The 24,892-nt window shown below is 38.7% G+C and overlaps 1 protein-coding gene across 1 annotated transcript in view; it reads left to right on the top strand.

Moving 5' to 3' along the window:
- PTPRR (protein tyrosine phosphatase receptor type R) overlaps positions 1 to 24,892 on the top strand; it is a gene marked incomplete at its 3' end in the record, with an annotated part of 278,404 nt that overhangs the window by 168,682 nt on the left and 84,830 nt on the right. The window contains exons 5-6 of the mRNA XM_079715195.1: positions 1,350 to 1,460; positions 12,177 to 12,439. Of these exons, the coding sequence (XP_079571321.1) occupies positions 1,350 to 1,460; positions 12,177 to 12,439 (374 nt within the window). The remainder of the gene's footprint in view (positions 1 to 1,349; positions 1,461 to 12,176; positions 12,440 to 24,892) is intronic.

The raw sequence follows: 24,892 nt of genomic DNA, 5'->3' as shown, positions 1-24,892 counted from the left end.
TTTCAAGGCAAATATTTCTTTTTGTCTAGGTTACAAATGTGGAATGCATTTTATTTTTTTTAAGTCTTGAAAAATAATTAACAATGATTTCCAAGTTCAGACACCTACAAGTACAGGTTTCGCTGAAGGCTTTTTTTTTTTTCTTTTTGAGACAACTACTATTTATTTCTCATGATTCTGTAGGTTGACTAGGATCAGCTGGGTGGTTCTTCTTTTCCACATAGTATAGGCTGAAGTCATCCCAGGGGTTACATTAAGCTGGGAATTCATCTGATGCTGGAATGCACAAGATGACCTCTCATTCTCCAGGGCCACTCTCCATGTGGCCTTTCATCATTCACTATCATGCTTCTCAAGGCTTTCTTAATCATTAGAGACATCTCAACCAAAAGGGGAAAAAGCAGACTCCAACAAAATGTAATTTTAGATGAGTGGGAGCATTTGACTTGATTTAGCCTTTATATTTTTTTCCTAATTGTGGACCATTTGGTTTCAAGCTCAATTTTCTTTAAGCATAAATCTATAAATTTCACTGAATTATTAAATTTCATTACATTATTATAAGATGTGATAAAATAAAACTAAACCACTCATTCACATGTTATTCATGCTTTTTCTCTACCCTTCCACCCCTCAAATAGTAAGCTAAGTAAATAAACAAAGAGAGAAATAAATTAAAGTAAAACTGTTTTCCCTTTTAGTGCCAAATAATTCTGGACATTCTGGTGTTCCCTGTTGCTTAAAATAAGATATAAAATCCTAACAATTTATGTGGTTAAAGTGGTACATTAATCAGATTTTGACAAAATAGACTGCATTTTTAAAAAAAGATTTCATAAAAGAAAAAAAAAAGGCAATGATGCCGACATTGTTGCTCTGTTTATTGATGCATCGTGAGATTTTGTTTGCACCTGTTTCACTTCTGTTTAAAAGCTGAAAGCAGTATTACAGCACGTAAAGCAGGGTGTTGATGTTATGGGAGGAGCCTGAAAGCAGAGTAAGGAGAGCTTCGTAAACAATTTCCTCAGCACAGAAAAGAACAGAACTCTCTCACCTGTGAACCAGGTAGTTTCCAAGAGAGTCCTTGAGGGACATTCACAAAGCCTAGGGCCGGATATGCCATGTCGGGCATGCTTGTTCCTGTGCAGGAGATAAAATAGCGTCTTAACTTATAAGAACGGCAATCCGATATCTTAGATCAGATTGAGAAGCAGCTCTGGCAGCGGGGGATGTAGGTGTGTTCTAGTACACTGAATGGAATCAAGCTGAAAATATGTTCAGTGTCTGATAAGAACGCCAGTCTCCTCAAGCTCTCATTTAACATCGGACTTTCTGTTTTGCTTTCAAAGAAAAATGTTTTACAAGGGCAGCATGAAGCGGACAAAATCTGGAGCAAAGAAGGATTTTATGCTGTTGTCATTTTTCTCAGCATATTTGTTATTATAGTAACGTGTTTGATGGTAAGTTTGCTTCTTTATATATTTTATCTTTACTGAGCCCACTGCTTAATATTATTGGATATATTGCCATTCAAAAGAATGTTGAAAAGACTGAGAACAGAAGCAAGACTATGACCCTGTTAGGTTGGGAATATTTCACATCTGACAGCAGAGTGATAGCTAAAGGAAAACCTACGGAATTATGGATTCTGACCTGCAGAATAAGGCTGTAATTGTACTGAGGCTTTTCGTAACTTGATCAACCCTGAGAACGAAGTTTAAGAAAGTGATTTACCGAAGTCAGTGGAATCCTCAAAGCCATTTAAGTTTCATGGGTACACTTTGGACTTGCTTTATTTCTTCTTTTATATTATCTTTATGCAACTTGGGAAAACTTTTATAAAGAAATATGTCTTGGGGCAAGCTTACTTCTTAATGAGTAAAAATAAGGTTTTCTTATTTTTAAAGGGCCTTGAAAGTAATATATGAAATTCAAGGCATGAAAAGGAGACGATTATTGGCTAAAGGGCTAAACAATCCATAATCAATTAATTTTTTAGGTGAATGAATAATGTAAAAGTATGAAAGTATACACTGCAAATAGCTCTGTAAATTACAAATTATAGATATGAAGACTTTAAAAGTATATTTCATGTTAAAAATATAGAACCCCAGATAAACCTAAACACACTAGACTAGGCAGTGCTCTTTGGTACTGAATGAGTTGTTACCTTTCCAATAGAATGATAAGATTTTCCTATTCTTTTGAAAATTCTGTGATATAACTTAAAATATTTGAAGTTTGCAGATGGGTTTTAATATCTTTTCTTCCTGTGTGCTATGTTCTTTTTAATTTTGCACATTTTTAAAAACATTCCTTCCTTAGTTTTTAAAAGCCCCCCCCCCACCAAAGACATCATGCTAATTATTCTTCCCGCAAGCAACAGTGTTGCTAAGTGTCTTAACGGATTTTGTTTATTTCTGCTCCTCCTCCTGGAGGAGGTTTATGTTGGAAAGATTAGGGCTCCGTTTGGAAAACAGAGGCTGAGTGGGTCTCAACTTGAAGGATTTAAAACAATTAAGGCCTTGAATAGGGTGAAGATGGGCATATTTCCTAGAATCTAAAATACAGAAAGCAGCAAGCTCCCATTCACCCTAAAGTTTCTATTATCATGAATTTAGAGGCATCTCCTATGGGCCAGGCACTAAGAGAGAAGATTTCTAAAAATTGTGACAATATCAACAAAAGAATAATTTAAGAATTGAGTAAGAAAATTGATTTTTATATCTTAAATAGTGGAGATTAAGGGTAAAGAATTTTAATGAAAGTTGGAGGTTTTATGGAAATTTTGGCAGAGACCTCTAGGCATTTTTTAGGTAGAGATGGTGTGGTTCCTTGTTATGGTTAATTATGTTTTAAAATATGTGGTTCTTTTTTAAATAAAGGGAATCTCAAGTGTTGTCCTCCCTCTCATAAGTCACAATTAGGGTATTTTTCTGCTTGGAACGTTGGAAGGAAGGGAAGGATAGAAAGGGATACAGAGTGATAAAAATAGAGATTATTCAGGGAGTAAATACTTACAATTCAGAAGAGCAAAGGCAAGGAGGAAAGTGGGAAAGCAGATTCCCGAGCAGCTGGTGAGTCCTAGAGGGCTGAGAGAGACAGAGCAGAGGTTGCCATTCACTTGTTAGATATGCTCCAGATTCTGCATCTCCAACTCAGGGAGCGCCCCTGTATCCACCATGACTGGATGAACTCCTGCCTGACAGACTGATCGCAAATAGTAATAGGACTTGTAGTAGCCACACCCTCAACTACCTGGGGCCAGGGAACAACTAACTCTTCCTTTCCCAGTGTCTGCAAAACATCCATGTAAAATTCAAAAATCTAAATAAGGCTACTCCAAAGTTACTAGAACAAACTGAGAAAGGAATGTTTCAGAAGTGTGTAGGTGATCGCTCCCTACTGGGCTTGTAGGTAGTTTCATCCATTCATTCAATCCAGGAATTCCTGCAGAGGGCTCTCTGTGAGCCTGTTGATGGCCCTGTGGACAAAGGAAGGAACAAGAAGATGAGGTCCCTGTGTTCATGAGTCCTATAGTCCAGAGGGGCACCCAGACAATAATTACATTAACATTTTTAAAAATCAAGTAGTGACCGTATTCTGTGATTCCAAGTATATGACATTCTGGCAGAGGCAAAACTATAGAGACAGTAAAAAGATCAGTGGTTGCCAGAAGCTGTGGGATGAATAGTTGGACTTTTAGGGCAGTGAGACTATTCTGTTTGATACTGTAATGGTGCGTGCATGACATTAGAGATTTGTCAAAACCCATAGAATGTACAACACTGAGAGTGAGCCCTAATCTACATTCTACACTTCATTAATGATAGCATATCAATGTAGGCTCAATAGTAACAAGTCTGCCACACGAATGCAGGATGTTAATAACAGGGAAAGTTGCTGAGGGAGCTATGGGAGAGGTGGTATATGAGAACTCTGTGCTCTCTGATCAGTTTTTCTGTAAACCTAAAACTGCTTTTCAAAAATAAAGTTTAGGGGCTTCCCTGGTGGCGCAGAGGTTGAGAATCTGCCTGCTAATGCAGGGCACACGGGTTCGAGCCCTGCTCTGGGAGGATCCCACATGCCGCGGAGCAACTAGGCCCGTGAGCCACAACTACTGAGCTTGCACGTCTGGAGCCTGTGCTCCACAACAAGAGAGGCCGCGATAGTGAGAGGCCCGCACACCACGATGAAGAGTGGCTCCCGCTTGCCACAACTAGAGAAAGCCCTCGCACAGAAATGAAGACCCAACACAGCAAAAATAAATAAACAAATTTAAAAAAAAAGAAAAAGAGAAATGGTCATATAATTAGCATTATAAAAAATAATAATAATAAAAAATAAAGTTTATTAATTTTGTAGAAACTCAAAAGCCTTAAGGGCCACGAAGAGATGATAGTGAGCTGAAGCAATAGGTAGTGGAGCAATCGGAGACATCTGAGACATACGAACATGTAGGGAAGGGGCTCCCTGGCAGAGGATACGGCAGGTGGGGCAGCTGGGCCTCGCTGGTTTCCAGGAGAAGGCTGTAAGCTGAGTGTTTTAGCAGAGCTTCGATGTGATCTGATTTGTGTATTTTAAAAGATTGTGGTCTCTGTTGGTGGCAAGTGGTTGGGGACAGAGCTTGGGGTGAAGTGTGGGAGTAGGAGGACCCTTCTGGCAGCTACTGTATTAGCCTGATGAGAAATATGATGGCGGCCCAGAGTAGAGGGTGGTGGTGTAGATGGAGAGGAGTGAAGGATGGAGATTTATTTGCAGGTGGAACTGACAGGACTTGCTGTGTATTGATTCTCTGGGAGGAAGAAAGAGAAAAATGAAGGATGACTCCTACATTATTTGACTGACTACCTGGATGGGTGGTGCTTCCATTTCCCGGGAGAGGAATGCATTGGAGATGGCGAGTAGTGAAAGAAAAGAAACACATTTTGATTTGTATTCCAACAGTTCTTGAATAAATGAAAGTAGTAGGAGAATATATTTCAAACACTCTCTTACTTTTTAATGTGAAAGGGTCACTTTAAAAATAGCAGGGGAACCAGTAGTACAGAAAGGAATTAATATTGATGGAAAAATAAATACTACCTAATAGACAGGATTAAGATGAAGTTATATTTATCTGATACAGCTTAACCACTGACAAGTAAACAGTTCACATTTAGGGACTAGTCAAATGTGATTCTCTAAGATAAGCTTATCTTTGTACTTGTTCAAATGTTTTTGATACTGATCTTGATTTAAAGTAAGTCTTTCCTTGGATCTCTCAGTAATAGTTATACTATCACTTTTGTGATTTTCAAACAAGTATATTCTGGTTTCTGTTTCCCATAATTTTGTTGATTTCATGGCAGAGGAAAAGATATAACTCAGAAATTTCCCTCTGGCATTAATTATGTTTATGAAAGATCGAATGCCATTATTTGTGTCCAAGCCTTTCTCATATCATAGAAATGAAAAGCATGTGGTTTTATTATGAAATTATATAGGTGAATTGCTGTCATGGAGGATTATGTGCTCTGTAACAATAACATAAGCCTTGGCAAGTTTTTTGAAATGTGGCATATTATTTACTTTCCTTAAAATTTAAGAAAAAATGTGTGTTGCCAGGCATAAAATTAGACATGCATGACATTTTCAAATGTGTGACTTATTTAGCACCTCTCAAATGTGAATGTAGAGTGGGTGGTGCAACAAATAGACAAACACAATTTTCCAAAAAAAAATGTGTGGGCAACTTCCAATCCATTCAGTCTGTTTTAGGTGGAAGAATATATTACTAAGAAGAATTAGTCCTTAAGTTGGAATAAATAATAGAAAGAACACCATTTATCAACTACTTTAGATCTTCAGTGCACTTAGAGGTTTATTAACAAGTGCAAAGGTATTTATGGAATGTAGGTAGAGCTGTCTATAAACCAGATTGCTACTGAAAAGCAATTTTAGAAAACACATAAAAAAGCTGTTTGGGTCAATAAAAGCTCTTGCTTGTTAGACCCATAGAAGAGCCATTCATGTGTCATCCAAAGAGTTTCTCTAGTCATGGTCTTGATAGCTGAGGCAGGAAATTCTTTAGCAGACTACCTACTACAGCCCAAGCATCACAAAGAAAATGCATGTCAAAGGTGGACATAAATAGCCATACTTTTCTAAAATGTTATATATAATTCCTAGGGATTGAGGAAAATGGGACTAGATTCCTAGCTGAAACGCTTTGTTTACAGAACCATTTACCAAAGTAGGCATGTCTCAAACTAATTTTCAGGTTTTTTCTGGTTAATAAAAACCATTTAGCTCAAAATACAACCCTCTCAATAATAAGAAAAATAATAATAGCTCAAAATACAACCCTCTCAATAATAAGAAAAATAATAATGACAATAATAATGATTATTTTCTTCTATTTACTGCCATTTACTGGTACTAAATTTACTGCCATTTACTGGTACTAAATTTACTGCCTGGTACTAAACAATGTTTTTGTTTGTTTGTTTGTTTGTTTTTGTGGTACACGGGCCTTTCACTGTTGTGGCCTCTCCCGTTGCGGGGCACAGGCTCCGGACGCGCAGGCTCAGCGGCCATGGCTCACGGGCCCAGCCGCTCCGCGGCACGTGGGATATTCCCAGACCAGGGCACGAACCCGTGTCCCCTGCATCGGCAGGCGGACTCTCAACCACAGCGCCACCAGGGAAGCCCGAAACAATGTTTTAAAAAACACTTTATTGACATACAAAAAGCTGTACATGTTTAATGTAAACAACTCGATGAGTTTGGAGATAAGCACACACCCATAAAACCATCACCACAATCTATGTCATGAACATATATATCACCTCCAAAAGTTTCCTCCTGCCCTCTTTATTTATTATTATTATTTTGTGTTGTGATAAGAGCACTTAACATAAGATCTATCCTCTTAGCGAACTTTTAAGTATACAATACATTATCATTAATTATAGGCCCTATGTATAAACACTTAAATGTATTTTAGTTTCCTAATTTTACTGAAGAGGAAACCAAGAATCAGGGAATATAAGTGACTTGACCAAGAACAAGCAGTGGGTGGGTATATGTGTGTGGGTGTCTGAGGGGAGGCGTTGGAATTCGAACCCAAGTCTATCTGGATTAAAAGGCTGGGCTCTTTACCGTGATCTCATGTATAAAGGAGTCACACTGTTAATTTCTTCCAGTCCTGTCACACTATCTTGTGAACATCTATTTCTGGCCACAAAGGGGTCCAGGAATAAATGGGAATGCCTGTGTTAATCAGAGACATTCAACCCAGACAGAGGTGATAAATGTGTACCACACCATACCTGCTGTTGATACATCTCTGTTTTTGCACCTAGTATCTGGTACTGGACATCATTTTTACCCAACTTTCTCTTCTGGAAGCCAGTGAACTCCCCAAAAGCGAGGATTGTGTGCTATCTTTGCATCCACAATGTTGTTTCTGGAACGTAGTAACAATTGATTCACTTTTAAACTAAAAGAAATGGATGAATGAACTATTTCAGAACTAACTATAAACTACTGCAAAGGACAAATACTATGACTGTTAGTTGGTGGCATCATTTTGAGATTTGAACATATTTTAATCCAAACAGATGTTTTGTGTGTTACCCACCTATGTGTTTTTTTATTGAAATATATTTGACATATAACACTGTGTAAATTTAAGGTGTACAACTTAATAAGATTTTTTAATGAAAATTATAAGCTGCAAAATAACTTTATAGGATTTTTTTTAGCTTCGTCTCATTTCTGTGTTTCTCTGGTTCTCTTCTTCCTGCTATTATTTTTTTCTCCTGCTATAGTTTTGAGTTTTACAGATCCTTTCATTCAATATTCCATTCTCTTTCTTTTTTCAAATTACCAAATGACTCTATTGCATCCCAAGACTGAAACAACAAGCTCTTAAAGGGAAAGTCAAAAATATTGACTGGCGGGCTTCCCTGGTGGCGCAGTGGTTGAGAGTCCGCCTGCCGATGCAGGGGACACGGGTTTGTGCCCTGGTCCGTACCGCAAAAAAAAAAAAAAAAAAATATATATATATATATATATATATATATATATATATATATTGACTTGCCATTCCTATGGTAGCTTTTAGGTTAAGTTTGGAAACAAAGTGCATTCATATAGAGAAACATGCATATGGTATATTCCAGGTCTTGATCTGTGCAGAGAAAAATTTCTGACATCACTTTTCCAGAGGCTTTGGAAAAGAGGTTGGGAAGAAGGTTGTGGGGATTTAGAAGTCACAGTAGAGTAGAACGATTACAGGCATAAGTCAGGAAGCCCGGATCCTAGACTTCATTTCTAACCTACCATAAATTATTCAACCGCTCTGGGTTTAAATATGAAGTGAAGATATTATACCAGATTATTTTTAAGGTCCCTTATACCAGTTTCTTGACAGCAGCACTGCTGACACTTTGGACTGGATAATTCTGTTAGGGGGGAAAGGGGCTGTCCTGTGTATTGTAGGGTACTTAGCATTTTCTCCAGCCTCTGCCTGCTAGATGCCAGTAGCACCCTGCACACACCCCAGTACCACAACCAAAAAAGGTCTCCAGACATTGCCAAATGTCCCCAGAAGGGCAAAATCCCTGCCGGTTGAGAAACACTCTGTTAGAGCTTAATTTCATGACAACTGCTCTATTGCCAAGTAGCAACCTCTCCAATTCTTTCCACATTTTGTCAGACAGCCCAAATCTCTCTGCTGAGTATTTAAACAGTGTCTTAGAAGCACTGTATATTCTCCAAGTTCTGCTTTTCCCTAATTAAAGATGTAGAAATCAGTTTTTACACGTATTACATAGATATAGATTAAAAAATTGACCTCTAAGCAGAGATAAAGTAAACAGATGACTGTAAAATATGTGGCAAAGGTTCTCCATCAAGAACATAAGCTTGCGAATGGTAAAGAAGGACTTTGGACTTGAACTAGTTTTACACTAACATCATCACAAAAGTCACCTGTCAGGAACTAGGGAGAAGGTCGACATTTCCTTGGCTTTCTGATTTCCATTTTTGAAATATGCTTCTCCAAAACCCAAATGTAAACAGGCAATTGAATGTTTTATTTACATATTATAGTTAGATGGGAAAAACTTAGAATATACAATATATGCATTATCTTCTATTAAATATATTTTTGTAAAGTTACAAATATGTCTGTTTTTCTCATTCAGGAAAATAACTTGCTTAAAATTAAAAAAATAAAAAACTGTCCCACCTTAAATTCTAATTGCCTCATCTTTTAGTAATTAGGTATTTAGCTTATCACAGATGTGTCATCTAATTGATATTGTTCTAGTGTGGTTTTTGTTTGTGCAGAATGGCGGCAAAGTGCCTTTTGAGGGTTATAGAAACTGAAAAGAAGCAGTAAGTTGGAAAAAACCTCCCCATCCTTAGGCATTATGCACGGGGTAAGGGTATTCATCTTCAGTATTTTAATATGCATATCTAGTTACACCTTATATGTTCATAGAGTCCTTTTCCTTAAAGAGAGCTTTCAATGTACAAAAGATATACTCAGATTTGGTGCTGCTGAAACCCTGTGGTGAGAATCACATCGGCAGCCAATGTGATTTCAGAGTCAATCTTTAAGAAGGATGGTGTGGTGAAGAGCTACATGCTCTTGGTCTTCTTGGTCAAGGGGTGAGAAGTGATCAGGCCTGCGAGGCAGAGCTGCCTTTGAGTTTGGCTCTGCCATGGCTAACTGCTGACTTTGGACCAGCAGCTAAACGTTATTTAGCTAGACTGCAATTTCTTTAATGTATAATTAGGTCAGAAGGACCTCTAGTGACCGCTCTCCCATTCCCTCTGTATCCCTAACTAAAAAGTCACTTAACATACATTCACCCCTATTTTTTATTTCTCTGCCTTCCTCAAACTTCTTTACTGTTATTCCAACCTGAGATGTTGGAACTGAGACATAATTAAATTTCATTTTCATTCTGTGTTTAAATAATTCCAGAGCTCCCTTTCATATTAGTTTCTACCTCTTCAGTTCTTTATTCTGAGTCATATTTCTCATGATTTTGAGTAAAATTTTTCAAGAAAAGTAGACAGGTAATATATTTTCTGAGATGCTGTGTATCTGAGAAATTCTTTCTGTTGGCATTATTCACATGAACATCAATTTATCTAGGTGTGGGGTTCATGCATCCTCAGTAATGTGCGTTTTTTCTCAAGTCACAAAAATTGCTCGATTTTCTTCTCACATTTACTCTTCTTTCAATTGACACACTTTAAAAAAAAATAAAACTAAGAACTTTTTTCATTCCATATCCCTAAATTCCATAAGAACAGGGTACACTCTATTTTGTTCACAACGGAATACCCTGTACCTCACACAAGGCATAACGTAAGTGGGCACTGAAAAATAGTTTTGAATGACTTGCTTCCCTCTCATTTATTCTTGTTTATTATTTACCATGACTCTTCTCTGACATCCATATCCTGTCTTTTCTCTTGTTTTCATCTTCATTTGTTTATCCTTTGCTATAAATTCCAGACAGTCTCTCAACTTTGCCATGTCCACCACTGACTCTATTTTCTGCATTGTCAGCTCTGTTCTTTATTGCTTAAAAGAAGATTTACACCCTGCTGCTGAGTTTTCAGTTCTTTGAATTCTTTTCTTCTTAATCTCAGTCTGATACCTTCTCATCTTAGATTGTTGTGTTTTTATTTCATCCTGATTTTTTTTATAATCATATTTTGTCAAACAGAGTGTTTTTTACCAATATATTCTGAGAATACTGGACAAATATTTTCTAAAATTTTCCTGAAATAAATTCTCATCAGTGTTCATCCTTTAACAAGAAAAAATATATATTTCAATCATATATTTTCAGAAGATTTCAAATATAGAGGTGACTAGAATTTAAAGGCAATTGGAAAGGAAAAATTAGCCTCAAGTCTAGTTAGAGTAAATGTGGTTGACAAGTGCCAGGACTGCCCTCTCCCCTAAAATAACAGTCATTCAGCTAATGGACTCCAGAAATTAAACAGGGGAGTTTGATTGGCCTAAGGTTTTTTACGATGCTGCTGTCATCAGTGCTATAATTGCAGATTACAAGTTGAGTCACTGCCTCATGTGAATAACTTATCAAATCACCTCCCTGAGAACAGACTTGAAGAAACACAAGGACATCTACTCTCTGTAGGAACTGGAGTAAAGGAGTTATTATCAAGAAAAGAGAAAAAATATGAAATCATTACACGGTACATCTTAAATGTGTACAGTGTTACATGTCAATTATATCGTAATAAAACAAAAAATAAATTAAAAATATATAAAAATATAACAGTTAATAAGTATTTTTAAAAGAAAGGAGAGAAAGGGGGGAAGGCTTATAAAAAGGGAAGACTGAGGACACGAAGGACAAACTTAGCTCGCCTCACAATTTGGTCCACTGAAGTGTCCCAGCAAAGTCAGTCTAATTCTTTTAAAAGTTTAAAAGTTTTCTGGATTGAATTAGCCATTCCAGAAAGAACTCTGAGAATGAAGGAACATGATACTTTTGTGGGTTTTCTACATGCATTAAAAATTTAAAGGAGCAAGGGGTAAGAAAGGAAATGCTGGTTGCCCGAATTATTCTTTGACACATATCCTAAATTTGATTTTTTTCAAGTATTTACCAGATACTCAAGTTAATATATGACTAATGCAGATATTTACCAACATTAAGAAATTGTGGCTTATAGCATTACTATTCTTTAGTTAATACTTTGCAAGACTTTCTTCTTACATGTTGTACTGGATACAAATCTCTGTTTCTATACATGTCACAAACCCCCATTTCATGGCTATTCCTTCTATAAGTTTTCCATTTCAGTCATTTTGAGTAAGAGCTTACATGTGATCAAACTGGCATCTGACACTTTTATAAAATTAGCCATATTTGCTTTTGAATTATATTAGAGGAGTAGATCATGTATGTATATATTTAATATGTTTGTGCTCCATAATTAGAAACAAATAGCATATCTTTTTGAGGAAAGTCCTAAATACCATAAAACTGAGAAATCATCCTAGAAAGCTTTCCTTACTTGTATTATCATCAAACCTTATTTTGGTTTGTCTTCTAGGCTGGGATGGAGGAGATCATACTTTGTTGTTGAACATGAAAAAATGTGACAGGAACCCTTTATATCTCCTTCTATAGATTCTTTACAGATTAAAAGAAAAATTTCAGCTTTCCCTGAGACAAGATAAAGAGAAAAATCAGGAGATCCACCTATCACCCATTGCATTACAGCCACCACAGTCTGAGGCCAAGACTGCCAACAATATGGTCCAGCCTGAGCAAGTTCCAAAGGTATTGAATGTGGTCGTGGACCCTCAAGGCCAATACACTCCTGAGATCAAAGCCACCACCTCTGTCTGCCCTTCTCCTTTCAAAATGAAGCCCATAGGACTTCAGGAGAGGTAAGAGCTTTTTTGGGATCCCCCTACATGTTGCTTTTTTTTTTTTTAACATCTTTATTGGAGTATAATTGCTTTACAATGGTGTGTTATTTTCTACTGTATAACAAAGTGAATCAGCTATACATATACATATATCCCCATTTCTCCTCCCTCTTGTGTCTCCCTCCCATCCTCCCTATCCCATCCCTCTAGGTGGTCATGAAGCACCGAGCTGATCTCCCTGTGCTATGCGGCTGCTTCCCACTAGCTATCTATTTTACGTTTGGTAGTGTATATATGTCCATGCCACTCTCTCGCTTCATCCCAGTTTACCCTTCCCCCTCCCCGTGTCCTCAAGGTCATTCTCTACATCTGTGTCTTTATTCCTCTACTGCCCTTATGTTCTTCAGGACCTTTTTTTTTTTTTTTTAGATTCTATATATGTGTGTTAGCATAATGTATTTGTTTTTCTCTTTCTGACTTACTTCACTCTGTATGACAGTCTCTAGGTCCATCCACCTCACTGCAAATAACTCAATTTTGTTTCCTTTTATGGCTGAGTAATATTCCATTGTATATATGTGCCACATCTTCTTTATCCATTCATCCGATGATGGACACTTAGGTTGTTTCCATCTCCGGGCTATTGTAAATAGTGCTGCAGTGAACATTGTGGTACATGACTCTTTTTGAATTATGGTTTTCTCAAGGAATATGCCCAGTACTGGAATTGTTGGGTCATATGGTAGCTCTATTTTTAGTTTTTTGAGAAACCTCCATACTGTTCTCCATAGTGGCTGTATCAATCTACATTCCCACCAACAGTGCAAGAGGGTTCCCTTTTCTCCACACCCTCTCCAGCATTTATCGTTTGTAGATTTTTTGATGATGGTCATTCTGACCGGTGTGAGGTAAAACCTCATTGTGGTTTTGATTTGCATTTCTCTAATGATTAGTGATGTTGAGCATTCTTTCATGTGTTTGTTGGCAATCTGTATATCTTCTTTGGAGAAATGTCTATTTAGGTCTTCTGCCCATTTTTGGATTGGATTGTTTGTTTTTTTGATATTGAGCTGAATGAGCTGCTTGTAAATTTTGGAGATTAATCCTTTGTCAGTTGCTTCGCTTGCAAATATTTTCTCCCATTCTGAGGGTTATCTTTTCGTCTTGTTTATGGTTTCCTTTGTTGTGCAAAAGATTTTAAGTTTCATTAGGTCCCATTTGTTTATTTTTGTTTTTATTTCCATTTCTCTAGGAGTTGAGTCAAAAAGGATCTTGCTGTAATTTATGTCCTAGAGTGTTCTGCCTATGTTTTCCTCTAAGGGTTTGATAGTGTCTGGCCTTACATTTAGGTTTTTAGTCCATTTTGAGTTTATTTTTGTGTATGGTGTTAGAGAGTGTTCTAATTTCTTTCTTTTACACATAGCTGTTCAGTTTTCCCAGCACCACTTATTGAAGAGACTGTCTGGATTTTTTTGTTCTTTTTTCTCTAATTGCTTTAGGTGTAAGTTTAGGTCATTTATTTGAGATGTTTCTTGTTTCTTGAGGTAGGATTGTATTGCTATAAACTTCCCTCTTAGAACTGATTTTGCTGCATCCCATAGGTTTGGGGTCATTGTGTTTTCATTGTCATTTGTTTCTAGGTATTTTTTTATTTCCTCTTTGATTTCTTCAGTGATCTCTTGGTTATTTAATAGTGTATTGTTTAGCCTCCATGTGTTTGTATTTTTTACAGATTTTCTTCTGTAATTGATATCTAGTCTCATAGCGTTGTGATTAGAAAAGATACCTGATATGATTTCAGTTTTCTTAAATTTACCAAGGCTTGATTTGTGACCCAGGATATGATGTATCCTGGAGAATGTTCCATGAGCACTTGAGAAGAAAGTGTATTCTGTTGTTTTTGAATGGAATGTCCTATAAATATCAATAAAGTCCATCTTGTTTAATGTATCATTTAAAGCTTGTGTTTCCTTATTTATTTTCATTTTGGATGATCTGTCCATTGGTGAAAGTGGGATGTTAAAGTCCCCTACTATGATTGTGTTACTGTCGATTTCCCCTTTTATGGTTGTTAGCATTTGCCTTATGTATTGAGGTGCTCCTGTGTTGGGTGCATAAATATTTACAATTGTTCTATCTTGTTCTTGGATTGATCCCTGAATCATTATGTAGTGTCCTTCTTTGTCTCTTGTAATAGTCTTTGTTTTAAAGTCTATTTTGTCCGATATGAGAATTGCTACTCCAGCTTTCTTTTGATTTCCATTTGCATGGAATATCTTTATCCATCCCCTCACTTTCAATCTGTATGTGTTCCTGGGTCTGAAGTGGATATCTTGTAGACAGCATATATACAGGTCTTGTTTTTGTATCCATTCAACCAGTCTGTGTCTTTTGGTTGGAGCATTTAATTCATTTACATTTAAGGCAATTATTGATATGTATATTCTTATTACCATTTTCATAATTGTTTTTGGTTTGTAATTGTAGGTCTTTTCCTTCTGTTGTGTTTCCTGCCTAGAGAAGTTCCTTTAGCATTTGTTGTAAAGCTGGTTTGCTTGTGCTGAATTCTCTTAGCTTTTGCTTGTCTGTAAAGGTTTTAATTTCTCCATCAAATCTGAATGAGATCCTTGCTGGGTAGAGTAATCTTGGTTGTAGGTTTTTCCCTTTCATCACTTTAAATATGTCCTGCCACTCCCTTCTGGCTTGCAGAGTTTCTGCTGAAAGATCAGTTGTTAACCTATGAGGATTCCCTTGTATGTTATTTGTTGTTTTTCCCTTGCTGCTTTTAATATTTTTTCTTTGCATTTAATTTTTGATAGTTTGATTAATATGTGTCTTGGCATGTTTCTCCTTGGATTTACCCTGTATGGGACTCTCTGTGCTTCTTGGACTTGATTGACTATTTCCTTTCCCATATTAGGGAAGTTTTCAACTATAATCTCTTCAAATATTTTCTCAGTCCCTTTTTTTTTTGCTCTTCCTCTTCTGGAACCCCTATAATTCTAATGTTGGTGTGTTTAATGTTGTCCCAGAGGTCTCTGAGACTGTCCTCAATTCTTTTCATTCTTTTTTCTTTATTCTGCTCTGCAGTAGTTATTTCCACTATTTTATTTTCCAGGTCACTTATCCGTTCTTCTGCCTCAGTTATTCTGCTATTGATTCCTTCTAGAGAATTTTTAATTCCATTTATTGTGTTTTTCATCACTGTTTGTTTGCTGTTTAGTTCTTCTAGGTCCTTGTTAACGTTTCTTGTATTTTCTCCATTCTATTTCCAAGATTTTGGATCATCTTTACTATCATTACTCTGAATTCTTTTTCAGATAGGCTGCCTATTTCCTCTTCATTTGTTTGGTCTGGTGGGTTTTTACCTAGCTCCTTCATCTGCTGTGTTTTTCTCTGTCTTCTCATTTTGCTTATCTTACTGTGTTTGGGGTCTCCTTTTCACAGGCTGCAGGTTTGTAGTTCCCGTTGTCTTTGGTGTCTGCCCTCAGTGGTTAAGGTTGGTTCAGTGGGTTGTGTAGGCTTCCTGGTGGAGGGGACTGGTGCCTGTGTTCTAGGGGATGAGGCTGGATCTTGTCTTTCTGGTGGGCAGGACTGCATCCGGTAGTGTGTTATGGGGTGTCTGTGACCTTATTTTGTTTTTAGGCAGCCTCTCTGCTAATGGGTGGGGCTGTGTTCCTGTCTTGCTAGTTGTTTGGCGTGGGGTGTCCAGCACCGGAGCTTGCTGGTTGTTGAGTGGAGCTGGGTCTTAGCATTGAGACGGAGATCTCTGGGAGAACTTTTGCTGTTTGATATTACATGGCGCCGGGAGGTCTCTGGTGGACCAGTGTCCTGAAGTCGGCTCTCCCACCTCAGAGGCTCAGGCCTGACACCCGGCCAGAGAACCAAGACCCTGTCAGCCACTCAGCTCAGAAGAAAAGGGAGAGAGAGAAAGAAAGAGAGAGAGAGAGAGAGAGAGACAGAGCAAGGGAGGGAGGGAGAAAAGGAGGAAGGAAAGAAAGAAAGTAAAGTTATTAAAATAAAAAAAATTTTTAATTGTTAAAAATAATTTTAAAAAAGAGAAAGAAAGAAGAGAGCAACCAAACCAAAAAACAAATCCACCAATGATAACAAGTGCTAAAAACTATACTAAAGAACAACAACAACAACAAAACGGACAGACACAACCCTAGGACAAAAGGTAAAAGCAAAGCTATACAGACAAAATCACAAAGAAGCATACACACTCACAAAAAGAGAAAAAGGAAAAAAAATATTTTTTTTAAAAAAGGAAGAGAGTAACCAAATCAATGAACAAATCTACCAATGATAATAAGCTCTAAATACTAAACTAAAACCAGAAACAAATTAGATGCATAAAACAAACCCCAAGTCTACAGTTGCTCCCAAAGTCCACTGCCTCAATTTTGGGATAATTCGTTGTCTATTCAGGTATTCCAGAGATGCAAGCTACATCAAGTTGATTGTGGAGATTTAATCCACTGCTTCTGAGGCTGCTGGGAGAAATTTCCCTCTCTCATCTTTGTTCACACAGCTCCTGGGGTTAAGCTTTGGATTTTGCCCCACCTCTGTACGTGGGTTGCCTGAGGGCGTCTGTTCTTCGCCAAGGCAGGACGGGGTTAAAGTATCAGCTGATTCGGGGGCTCTGGCTCACTCAAGCCGGGGAGAAGGAGGTGTACAGAATGCAGAGCAAGCCTGTGGCAGCAGAGGCTGGTGTGATGTTGCACCAGCCTGAGGCGCGCCGTGCATTCTCCTGGGAAAGTTGTCTCCCTGGATCATGGGACCCTGGCAGTGGTGGGCTGCACAGGCTCCCGGGAGGGGAGGTGTGGATAATGACCTGTGCTTGCACACAGGCTTCTTGGTGGCTGTAGCAGCAGCCTTAACGTCTCATGCTAGTCTCTGGTGTCCACGCTGATAGCCGCAGCTCATGCCCGTCTCTGGAGCTCATTTGGGCAGTGCTCTGAATCCCCTCTCCTCACACACCCCAGAATAATGGTCCCTTGCCTCTTAGGCAGTTCCAGACTTTTTCCTGGACTCCCTCCCGGCTAGCCATGGCGCACTAGCCCCCTTCAGGCTGTGTTCACGCAGCCAACCCCAGTTCTCTCCCTGGGATCCGACCTCTGAAGCCTGAGCCTCAGCTCCCAGTCCCAACCCGTCCCGGCAGATGAGCAGACAAGCCTCTCAGTCTGGTGAGTGCTGGTCGGCACCGATCCTCCGTGCTGGAATCTCTCCTCTTTGCCCTCTGCACCCCTGTTGCTGTGCTCTCCTCCATGGCTCCAAAGCTTCCCCCCTGCCATCCCCTGTCTCCACCAGTGAAGGGGCTTCCTACTGTGTGGAAAATTTCCTCTTTCACAGCTCCCTCCCACTGTTGCAGGCCCTGTCCCTATTCTTTTGTCTCTGTGTTTTCTTTTTTCTTTTGCCCTACCAAGGTACGTGGGGAGTTTCTTGCCTTTTGGGAAGTCTGAGGTCCTCTGCCAGCATTCAGTAGGTGTTCTGTAGGAGTTGTTCCACATGTAGATGTATTTTTGTTGTATTTGTAGGGAGGAAGGTGATCTCCATGTCCTACTCCTCCGCCATCTTAAAGGTCCCTCTTCACTTTTTTTTTTTTTTAAAGAGTATTCACCAACTGAAAAAGATAGAACTAGAGATGATTGGCATATTGGGTAGAACCCTAACCTTAACCAAATGAACACCAGGAGGAAGTAGTCTTTCTTGTCCCCTAAAAGAGTCTTGCTCTGTTATCAATAATCTTTTAGTCACATCTGATTTTCATAAGCTGGTGTAGACCCAAGCCAAGTCTTCATCTACTACAGGACAACTTCTATAATCATTTAATCTTGTTTAACCGTCATCAAAACTCTGGTAGATAGAAAGAATGGAAATAAACTTAGAGTCTTTCCCACCAAAGACCACATTCTTTGTAGTAAGGTAAAAGGAGTATATACCACAAATTAATTTTTATAAAGTTTTACCTCTGCTTCCTTTGAGCAAAACAAACAGTAAATATCTCAAGCTTCATGACATTATCTTTGTTGCCTTACCTGCCTTTGTGATGTACTTACACTGATACATTCTCATTTAAATAGGAAAACTAGAATATGCAAAATGTTTAAATGAGGGGCTAATTCTTTGCTTCCCCAAAATATTAAGCAAAGCTTTCCCATGGTATGTCTTAAAATAAGAAGCTTCATGTTTATATTTAAAATATGATTGATATTATATCCAACATCGCACATCAGGGTAGTGGGGAACTAAGAGCTTCTCAGGGTACTCTCCCAGGTTCATTCTCCACTTATTTTCCTGGATGTCCATTTTCTATCACTGTCCTTGTTGTTGCCTTAGGTTTTTAGATCATGTATACAAATTTTTATTATATTTTCCCTCACATGCACATACACACACAAACACACACACCTCATATATCATTTCAGAAAATATAGTTTGGGGCTTTAAGAACTGCAAAAGACCAAGTGGGTAATTCAAATTTCTTTGAAAGTATTGTCAAAGAATAATGAATGAAGTGAAAAGAAAGGGATTTGTTGCAGTGATCTCCAAAGTTCTATAAAAGGAGAACACTTTGACTCCATAATGGAAGGGAAATGGAGAACAATCAAGTCATTCTTCCTACCTCCTCCCCCAAAAGACTTTTTGGTTCCCTGATGAATCCATGAGTCTACATGGACCATTCTCTTACTTGGATGCCACCAAATTGCTGTCTCAGCTGCAGTCTGGAAAGGTAGACAAGATGGACTTTCTCCCTAAGGCCAACTAGGAGTCAGGAGAACTGGATTCCAGACCCAGCTCTGCCATTTTTGGATTGAGTGGCTTCAGATGAATCATTCACTTATCTGGGCCTCATTTTTCTTCTTCTGTAATATGAAGGGGTTAAACTTGACTTCTTCCCTTCCTTCAGGCTCTTTTACTCTTGTTACCTAAATTAGTTTCATGCCTTTATATTTGCTTCAAAGAGAAACCTTAAAGCAGGCATCTGAGCACTGGTGGTGTAGCAAGGGCAGGGTGGCAGAAAAGATCTGCTCAGATGAAAGTGATAAGAGGGTCACTTTCTACAGATGATTTAAAGATGATCGTAAAACTGACTGAAAGTCAGACTAATTTTTATTATCATCATGCACCACCAATTCTGAGCAAAGTCAGTGGTTCAGTCCTTCTGGGAGTACCTATTCCCAGGATCCTGCCCTTCGTAGGCTACTGCTGGGCATGTTTGAATTACAAGGAGCATAAGGTTAAGTATCCATTAATTCATTTAAATGAAGTGAATGTTTGAGAAAGGAGAGTACAGGGATGGTGTCTTGCTCATCTTTGTGGTCCACATGGGAGACTGTAGAGAGTAAGTGTGTGATCCGTGTTAAGTGGATTCCCTACGCCCTGGTCATCCCCACCCATCACCTCCCACTTCCTTCCTGCCTCAGAGCAGGAAAAAGCTCTTCTTTCCACAAGGGCTCCATGTCCTCTCCTCCCAACCCTGATGACTTACTCCATCAAATTTCTTCCTCTATGTTCAACTGCAACCTTTTTGCTAATGCTGTACCCTCAGCATGAAAATGGTTCTCTCTGGTATCAAAGAAACTCCCTTAATCCAATTCCTCCTATGGTCTTGTCTTTTCTTCCTTGTTCAGATGTGTCTTAAATGAGCAGAGTTTATTTGGTGCCTCATCGGTCTTCTTCAAGTCCTGCATCCACTGTTTCTCTCACATATGCTTGTCAAGTATATCAATGGTCTAACCACCGAAGTCAAAGCACACGTTTCGTTTCTTTTCACATCCAACCCTAATGCCTACTTTCTCTTTGAAACTCTCTCTTCCTTTGGCCTCCAAGACATTATTTTTCTGGTTCTTGGGTGGTTACCTTTAGGCACACACACACACTCCTTTCTCCCCTTAACTTTAGAGTTTTATCAAACAGGTAGATTGAGCTGGAGGTACTCCTTTAGGAATCAACCATGTAAAAGGTAGTAAGAGAAGAAGAGGCTGTGGTTGGATTACCCAGAAAGGAGAGAAGCGGTCCTGGGGTGAGCAGTAGAAGTGAGCAATGGGCAAGGAATATGGAGAGGGCAACTCAAGCATTGCTTTCTCTTGGAAGCCATTACCTCCTTCCCTTCTTCCTGTAGCCCACCTACCAACATGGATTCAGCTCTGTCTCCTCCACTCCTCTCTACCCGAGTCCCATAGCCTTGTGTGCATACAGTATTTATAAACTTCTTAGGTATAGGTAAAATTTTCATTTACTAATCTGTCTTACCCTGTAAACTCTAAGCTTCTCTAGGGCACATATATGATTTAATTGTCTCTTTGTCTCTTTCACATAGAACATAATTCCTAAAAAGCAAGAGCTCCTGGAAATAAATGCTTAAATGAATGAATGAGTGTCATATTTAATAATTCTCAGGTTAACAGCCAGTAGTTGTAGGGAAACACTTTGCTTATTCCACCATCCCTATTTTCACCCTGCTTTTCTACCATAATTCCCTTGCTAAGATGGCATAGTGATGAGTTTTAAGTGTGATAAAAGATGAGAGGCATGCAGTGTTCCATATAGTAAGAAACTTTCCTGAGAGTTTTAAGCCTTAAAACTTAATTTATGTTTATATGTTCTAATGGCGCTTTTAAAATAGCCTTGTGTTTTACAGCCTTCCATCTCCTGCTCCCGGAGTGAAATAATAATCCTCTGTTTACTGCATGAAAGTCTGGCTTCATTAAAATCACCATGAGACCATAAAGGCTGTATTATGAGTCCTTTGTCCCCAAAAATCTTTTGGGTCATGCCATATAAATCTCTCATCCCTGATGGAGAGAATCTATTACTCTGACATAATTGTTAATAAAACATAATTTTAAATTAAAATTAAATAAGAGAAGATATAGAGACTTATTGCATATGCTTAATTGAGTACAAAGGATATAACCTGAAAGTTCTGAAGATCAAAGAATTATAAGGTGCGGGACAGAGCAGTCCCCTCATTTCTCCCTATTTCCAACTAGTCACCAGGTCATATTGATTCTTGCTACTTGGATTTTCTCATTATCAATTCCTCTCTTTGTAACCATCACCCTGGACCCAGCTCTCATTAGCTTTATATTTGAATTATTATGTCTTATGATTATAAAAATGACATCAGGACTAATGGTGTTAGATATTTCACATGTATTACTTTATTTCATCTTTTCTGTCTGATCTAATTCTTTTCTCTCCTTCAATTCATACTATACACTCTTCAGATTTTTCTCGCTATAGGAATACTTGCGTTATGTTATGTTGTTGTGTAAAAATCCTCAATAGCTCCCCTTTGCCTATAGGATAAGGCACAGAATACCTTGCTGAGCCTTAGAGGTCCTATATTATCTGGCTCTGATCATTCTCTCCAAATCTGTTTGCCACTCTGCCCCCAAATAAACCCTCCAGTCTGTTCTCAGTGTGTCATGTCCTTGTCCACATGTACACCTTTGTTCACCTGGTTCCTCTTCAACCTTCTTATATCTCTCTCTAGTCTCCAAATCCCAACACGAAACATACCTTCTACCTTTGTCCATGGCACCTACCGAAGCCCATGGTGATTTTTAACACCTCTGAATTTTCACATGTACCACTCCTCTAGCAGTGATTTTAATTAAAGAATAATTTAGAAAGGGACTGAAACTGGTTTTTGATGGATTGTCTTGTCCCTTCACCAGCTTGTGAGAATCTTAAGGACAGGTACAGGCTCAAGATATTCTTGTGTGTTCCATGGTTCCCGTAAGCCTGATACATTGTAAACACTTGAAAAATATTATGGAGTTAGTTAATTCATTAATGCTCCTTTACATCTAAGGATCTCATATATTTATTTTTTAAATTCCATAAAAACAAACAGACTAATGATAAGCTACAGTGCTGAGTCTCTGTGCTAATATTACTTGACATTTACTAAATAAGTGACTCAACAGGTTAATTAAGTCCTTTTTGTATAGCTTTCCTAATCTACAAAATAGGTATGATAATATCTGTTCCACCTTTTTGCAAAGGGTACCATAAAATTAACAAGCAATATAAAATGGTATTGTGCCTTTGAGAAGGAAAAGGAACGTAAATCTAGTACTCTTTTCATTTTGTATTCTCTGACCCCATTCCACGAGCCTATACTCGGTCAGTTATATTTTTGAACTCAGGAACAGGGAAACTTTTTTTCAACTGAATTGATACAGATGAACCTGCCATTTGACATAATAAATATTTTTTAACTGTCAATTGACTTACAGGTTTTCTCATCCTGTTTATAAATTGGGCCATTTAATGTTATTTAATAACTATTAATACTAAATTAAATCTATTCTCATCTAACAGATGAATTTATTTCCCATGGTGAGTGCATGAATTTGGGAGACACATTCAGATGCCTGCTCCACACCTACTACATGTATAACTTGGAACTTTTTTGTTCATCTGTGATGAGGAGAATAGCACATGCCCTGCACAGTTCTTGTGACAGTTAAGCCACACAACAAATGTCACATGGCTGGCATAGCAGGAGGCCACAGTTAGCTCCTCTTCCTTGTTCTTTCATCCCATCCCTGTTCTCCTCAAATTCCTCACTTGTCACTCTCAAGGGAACTGTATTTTTATAGGTGGCTTTTGCCAGCTTCCAAATGCCCAGTAAACAAGAGATCACATTCAGACCCTAGAACGACACACTTTCTTCCATAGGAAGACAGAGAACTTGTAAATATGAGTTTCTGCAGATTTCCCCTTTAGGCTACTGTATGACTAATGCCAATTTTATGGAAAAGAAATCAACAGGTAGATTCACATTATTTCCTCATTTTTCTCATCTGATTTTTTATTGGAGGTAAAAAGCAAGCAAAGACAATTAGAGAACCGTCCAGAAAGGAAGGGTAGACTCATTATAACAAGGCACTTTCACTCCTGACTTAAATTTGACTCAGAAGTCAGTGAGTGTGCCAGTAGGAATATGGCATAAATGGAGGTTTTCTTCCTATCATGATCAAGGCCTCCCCAGGCCCCCAAGGGTTGCTGATACCCAATGAGCAATCATTCTCTAACTTTTCTTTACACTGTACCATAACATGGTTTGTTTTGGCGTCCATAAATACTGTGCAAGTGATGATACAGCACCCAGGTATGTGAGTTGAAAAGTTTTCTTAGGGGTTTCAACCTGGCGGAGCCTGGGAGATTTCTGTCACAGCCAGAAAGATGTCTGCAGTGGCGGAAGAAACCTAAGCTCAAAGCCTCTGTTTACTGTAATTTCCTCCAGGCAAGGGGCAATGTCCTGACTTCTGTCCCCTGCTCTCCCTAGCAGAAAAACATTTCAGTGCTCAAAAATTTTAACTTAGGCGATATATACTTAACTGTTCCTCAACTGATCTCCCTTTGGAGATATAAGTACGGGAAAGAGTGTAGAATGCATACAACTGAATATGAGGGTACAAAGCATACAAAATACTTGGGAAATTAAAATCTGTATTCACGAAATGGACCCACTGGTGAAAAATGGATTCAACGCCCTCATTTTCTGTCATGTGAAACTGAGACCCAGAATCTCCTTTTTTAGGTGTTAGGTGAGGTTCCCCAAAAGTAGCCTGAGACGAGGATTTTTGTCCCAAGTGATTGGAGAGGAAGGTTCCAGGAGAAGCCTAAAGGAAAGTAAGGGAAACAGAACAGAGGAGACGAAGCCAAGCAAAGAGGTGATTTCCACTGACGTCTGGCCTCAGGCTGATCACACAGGGAAAGATGGAGCATGAGTTGTTCCACTTTGTGGCCAGTGGGCGGGGCATCTGTACCCCATGTCAGTCAGCCATTGACTTCAGGCCACCAGGGGATGGTGGAGGCGTAACTTCCCAGGCACCTCTGGACTAGGCCACTCCCATCAGCCAAGGGTGATTTCTCCAGAGAAGTGGCAGCTGTGTGCCATCCATGGCCAATACTCCCAGCAACAGTGGAGGGGAACCAGCCTAGTAAAGGTGATCTAGGTGGGACACCAACAGCTTTACTACACTTACCAAAGGTTACAACACTAGTTATAACAGAGCTAAGTTTATATTCTAGGTTTCCTTGATCTTTCCAGGCTGTTATGCACATACAACATAGCCTCCTTCAAAGAAACACTGTTCGTTCTAGCGAAACCTATGACCCACACCATGCAACACAGTCTATCAACCACAACTTGTTTTCTCAGCCTGACAGTATGGGGATCATAACGTAACAAACAACCATTTAGAAGTCAATCCTATTGAACACCAAGTAACATCACTAAAAGTAACAACTCAATAAGATGTGGTGACCCTTACATGCCTTATCTCATTTAATCCTCACAAGGGACTTATTATCCCCTCCTTACAGTGAGGAAACTAATGCTCAGAGAGTTTACGTTATTGCTGAAATAACGGAATAGTAAATTATTGGGGGTGTGAGGCTGACAAATAGAATTTGAACCCAAGCAGTCTGGCTCCAGAGGCTGTA

This window comes from Hyperoodon ampullatus (assembly GCF_949752795.1).
Source record: "Hyperoodon ampullatus genome assembly, chromosome: 11".
NCBI classification, from domain to species: domain Eukaryota; kingdom Metazoa; phylum Chordata; class Mammalia; order Artiodactyla; family Ziphiidae; genus Hyperoodon; species Hyperoodon ampullatus.
The sequence above is the reverse complement of the archived record's forward strand: the minus strand, read 5'-3'. Positions and strand labels throughout refer to the sequence as shown.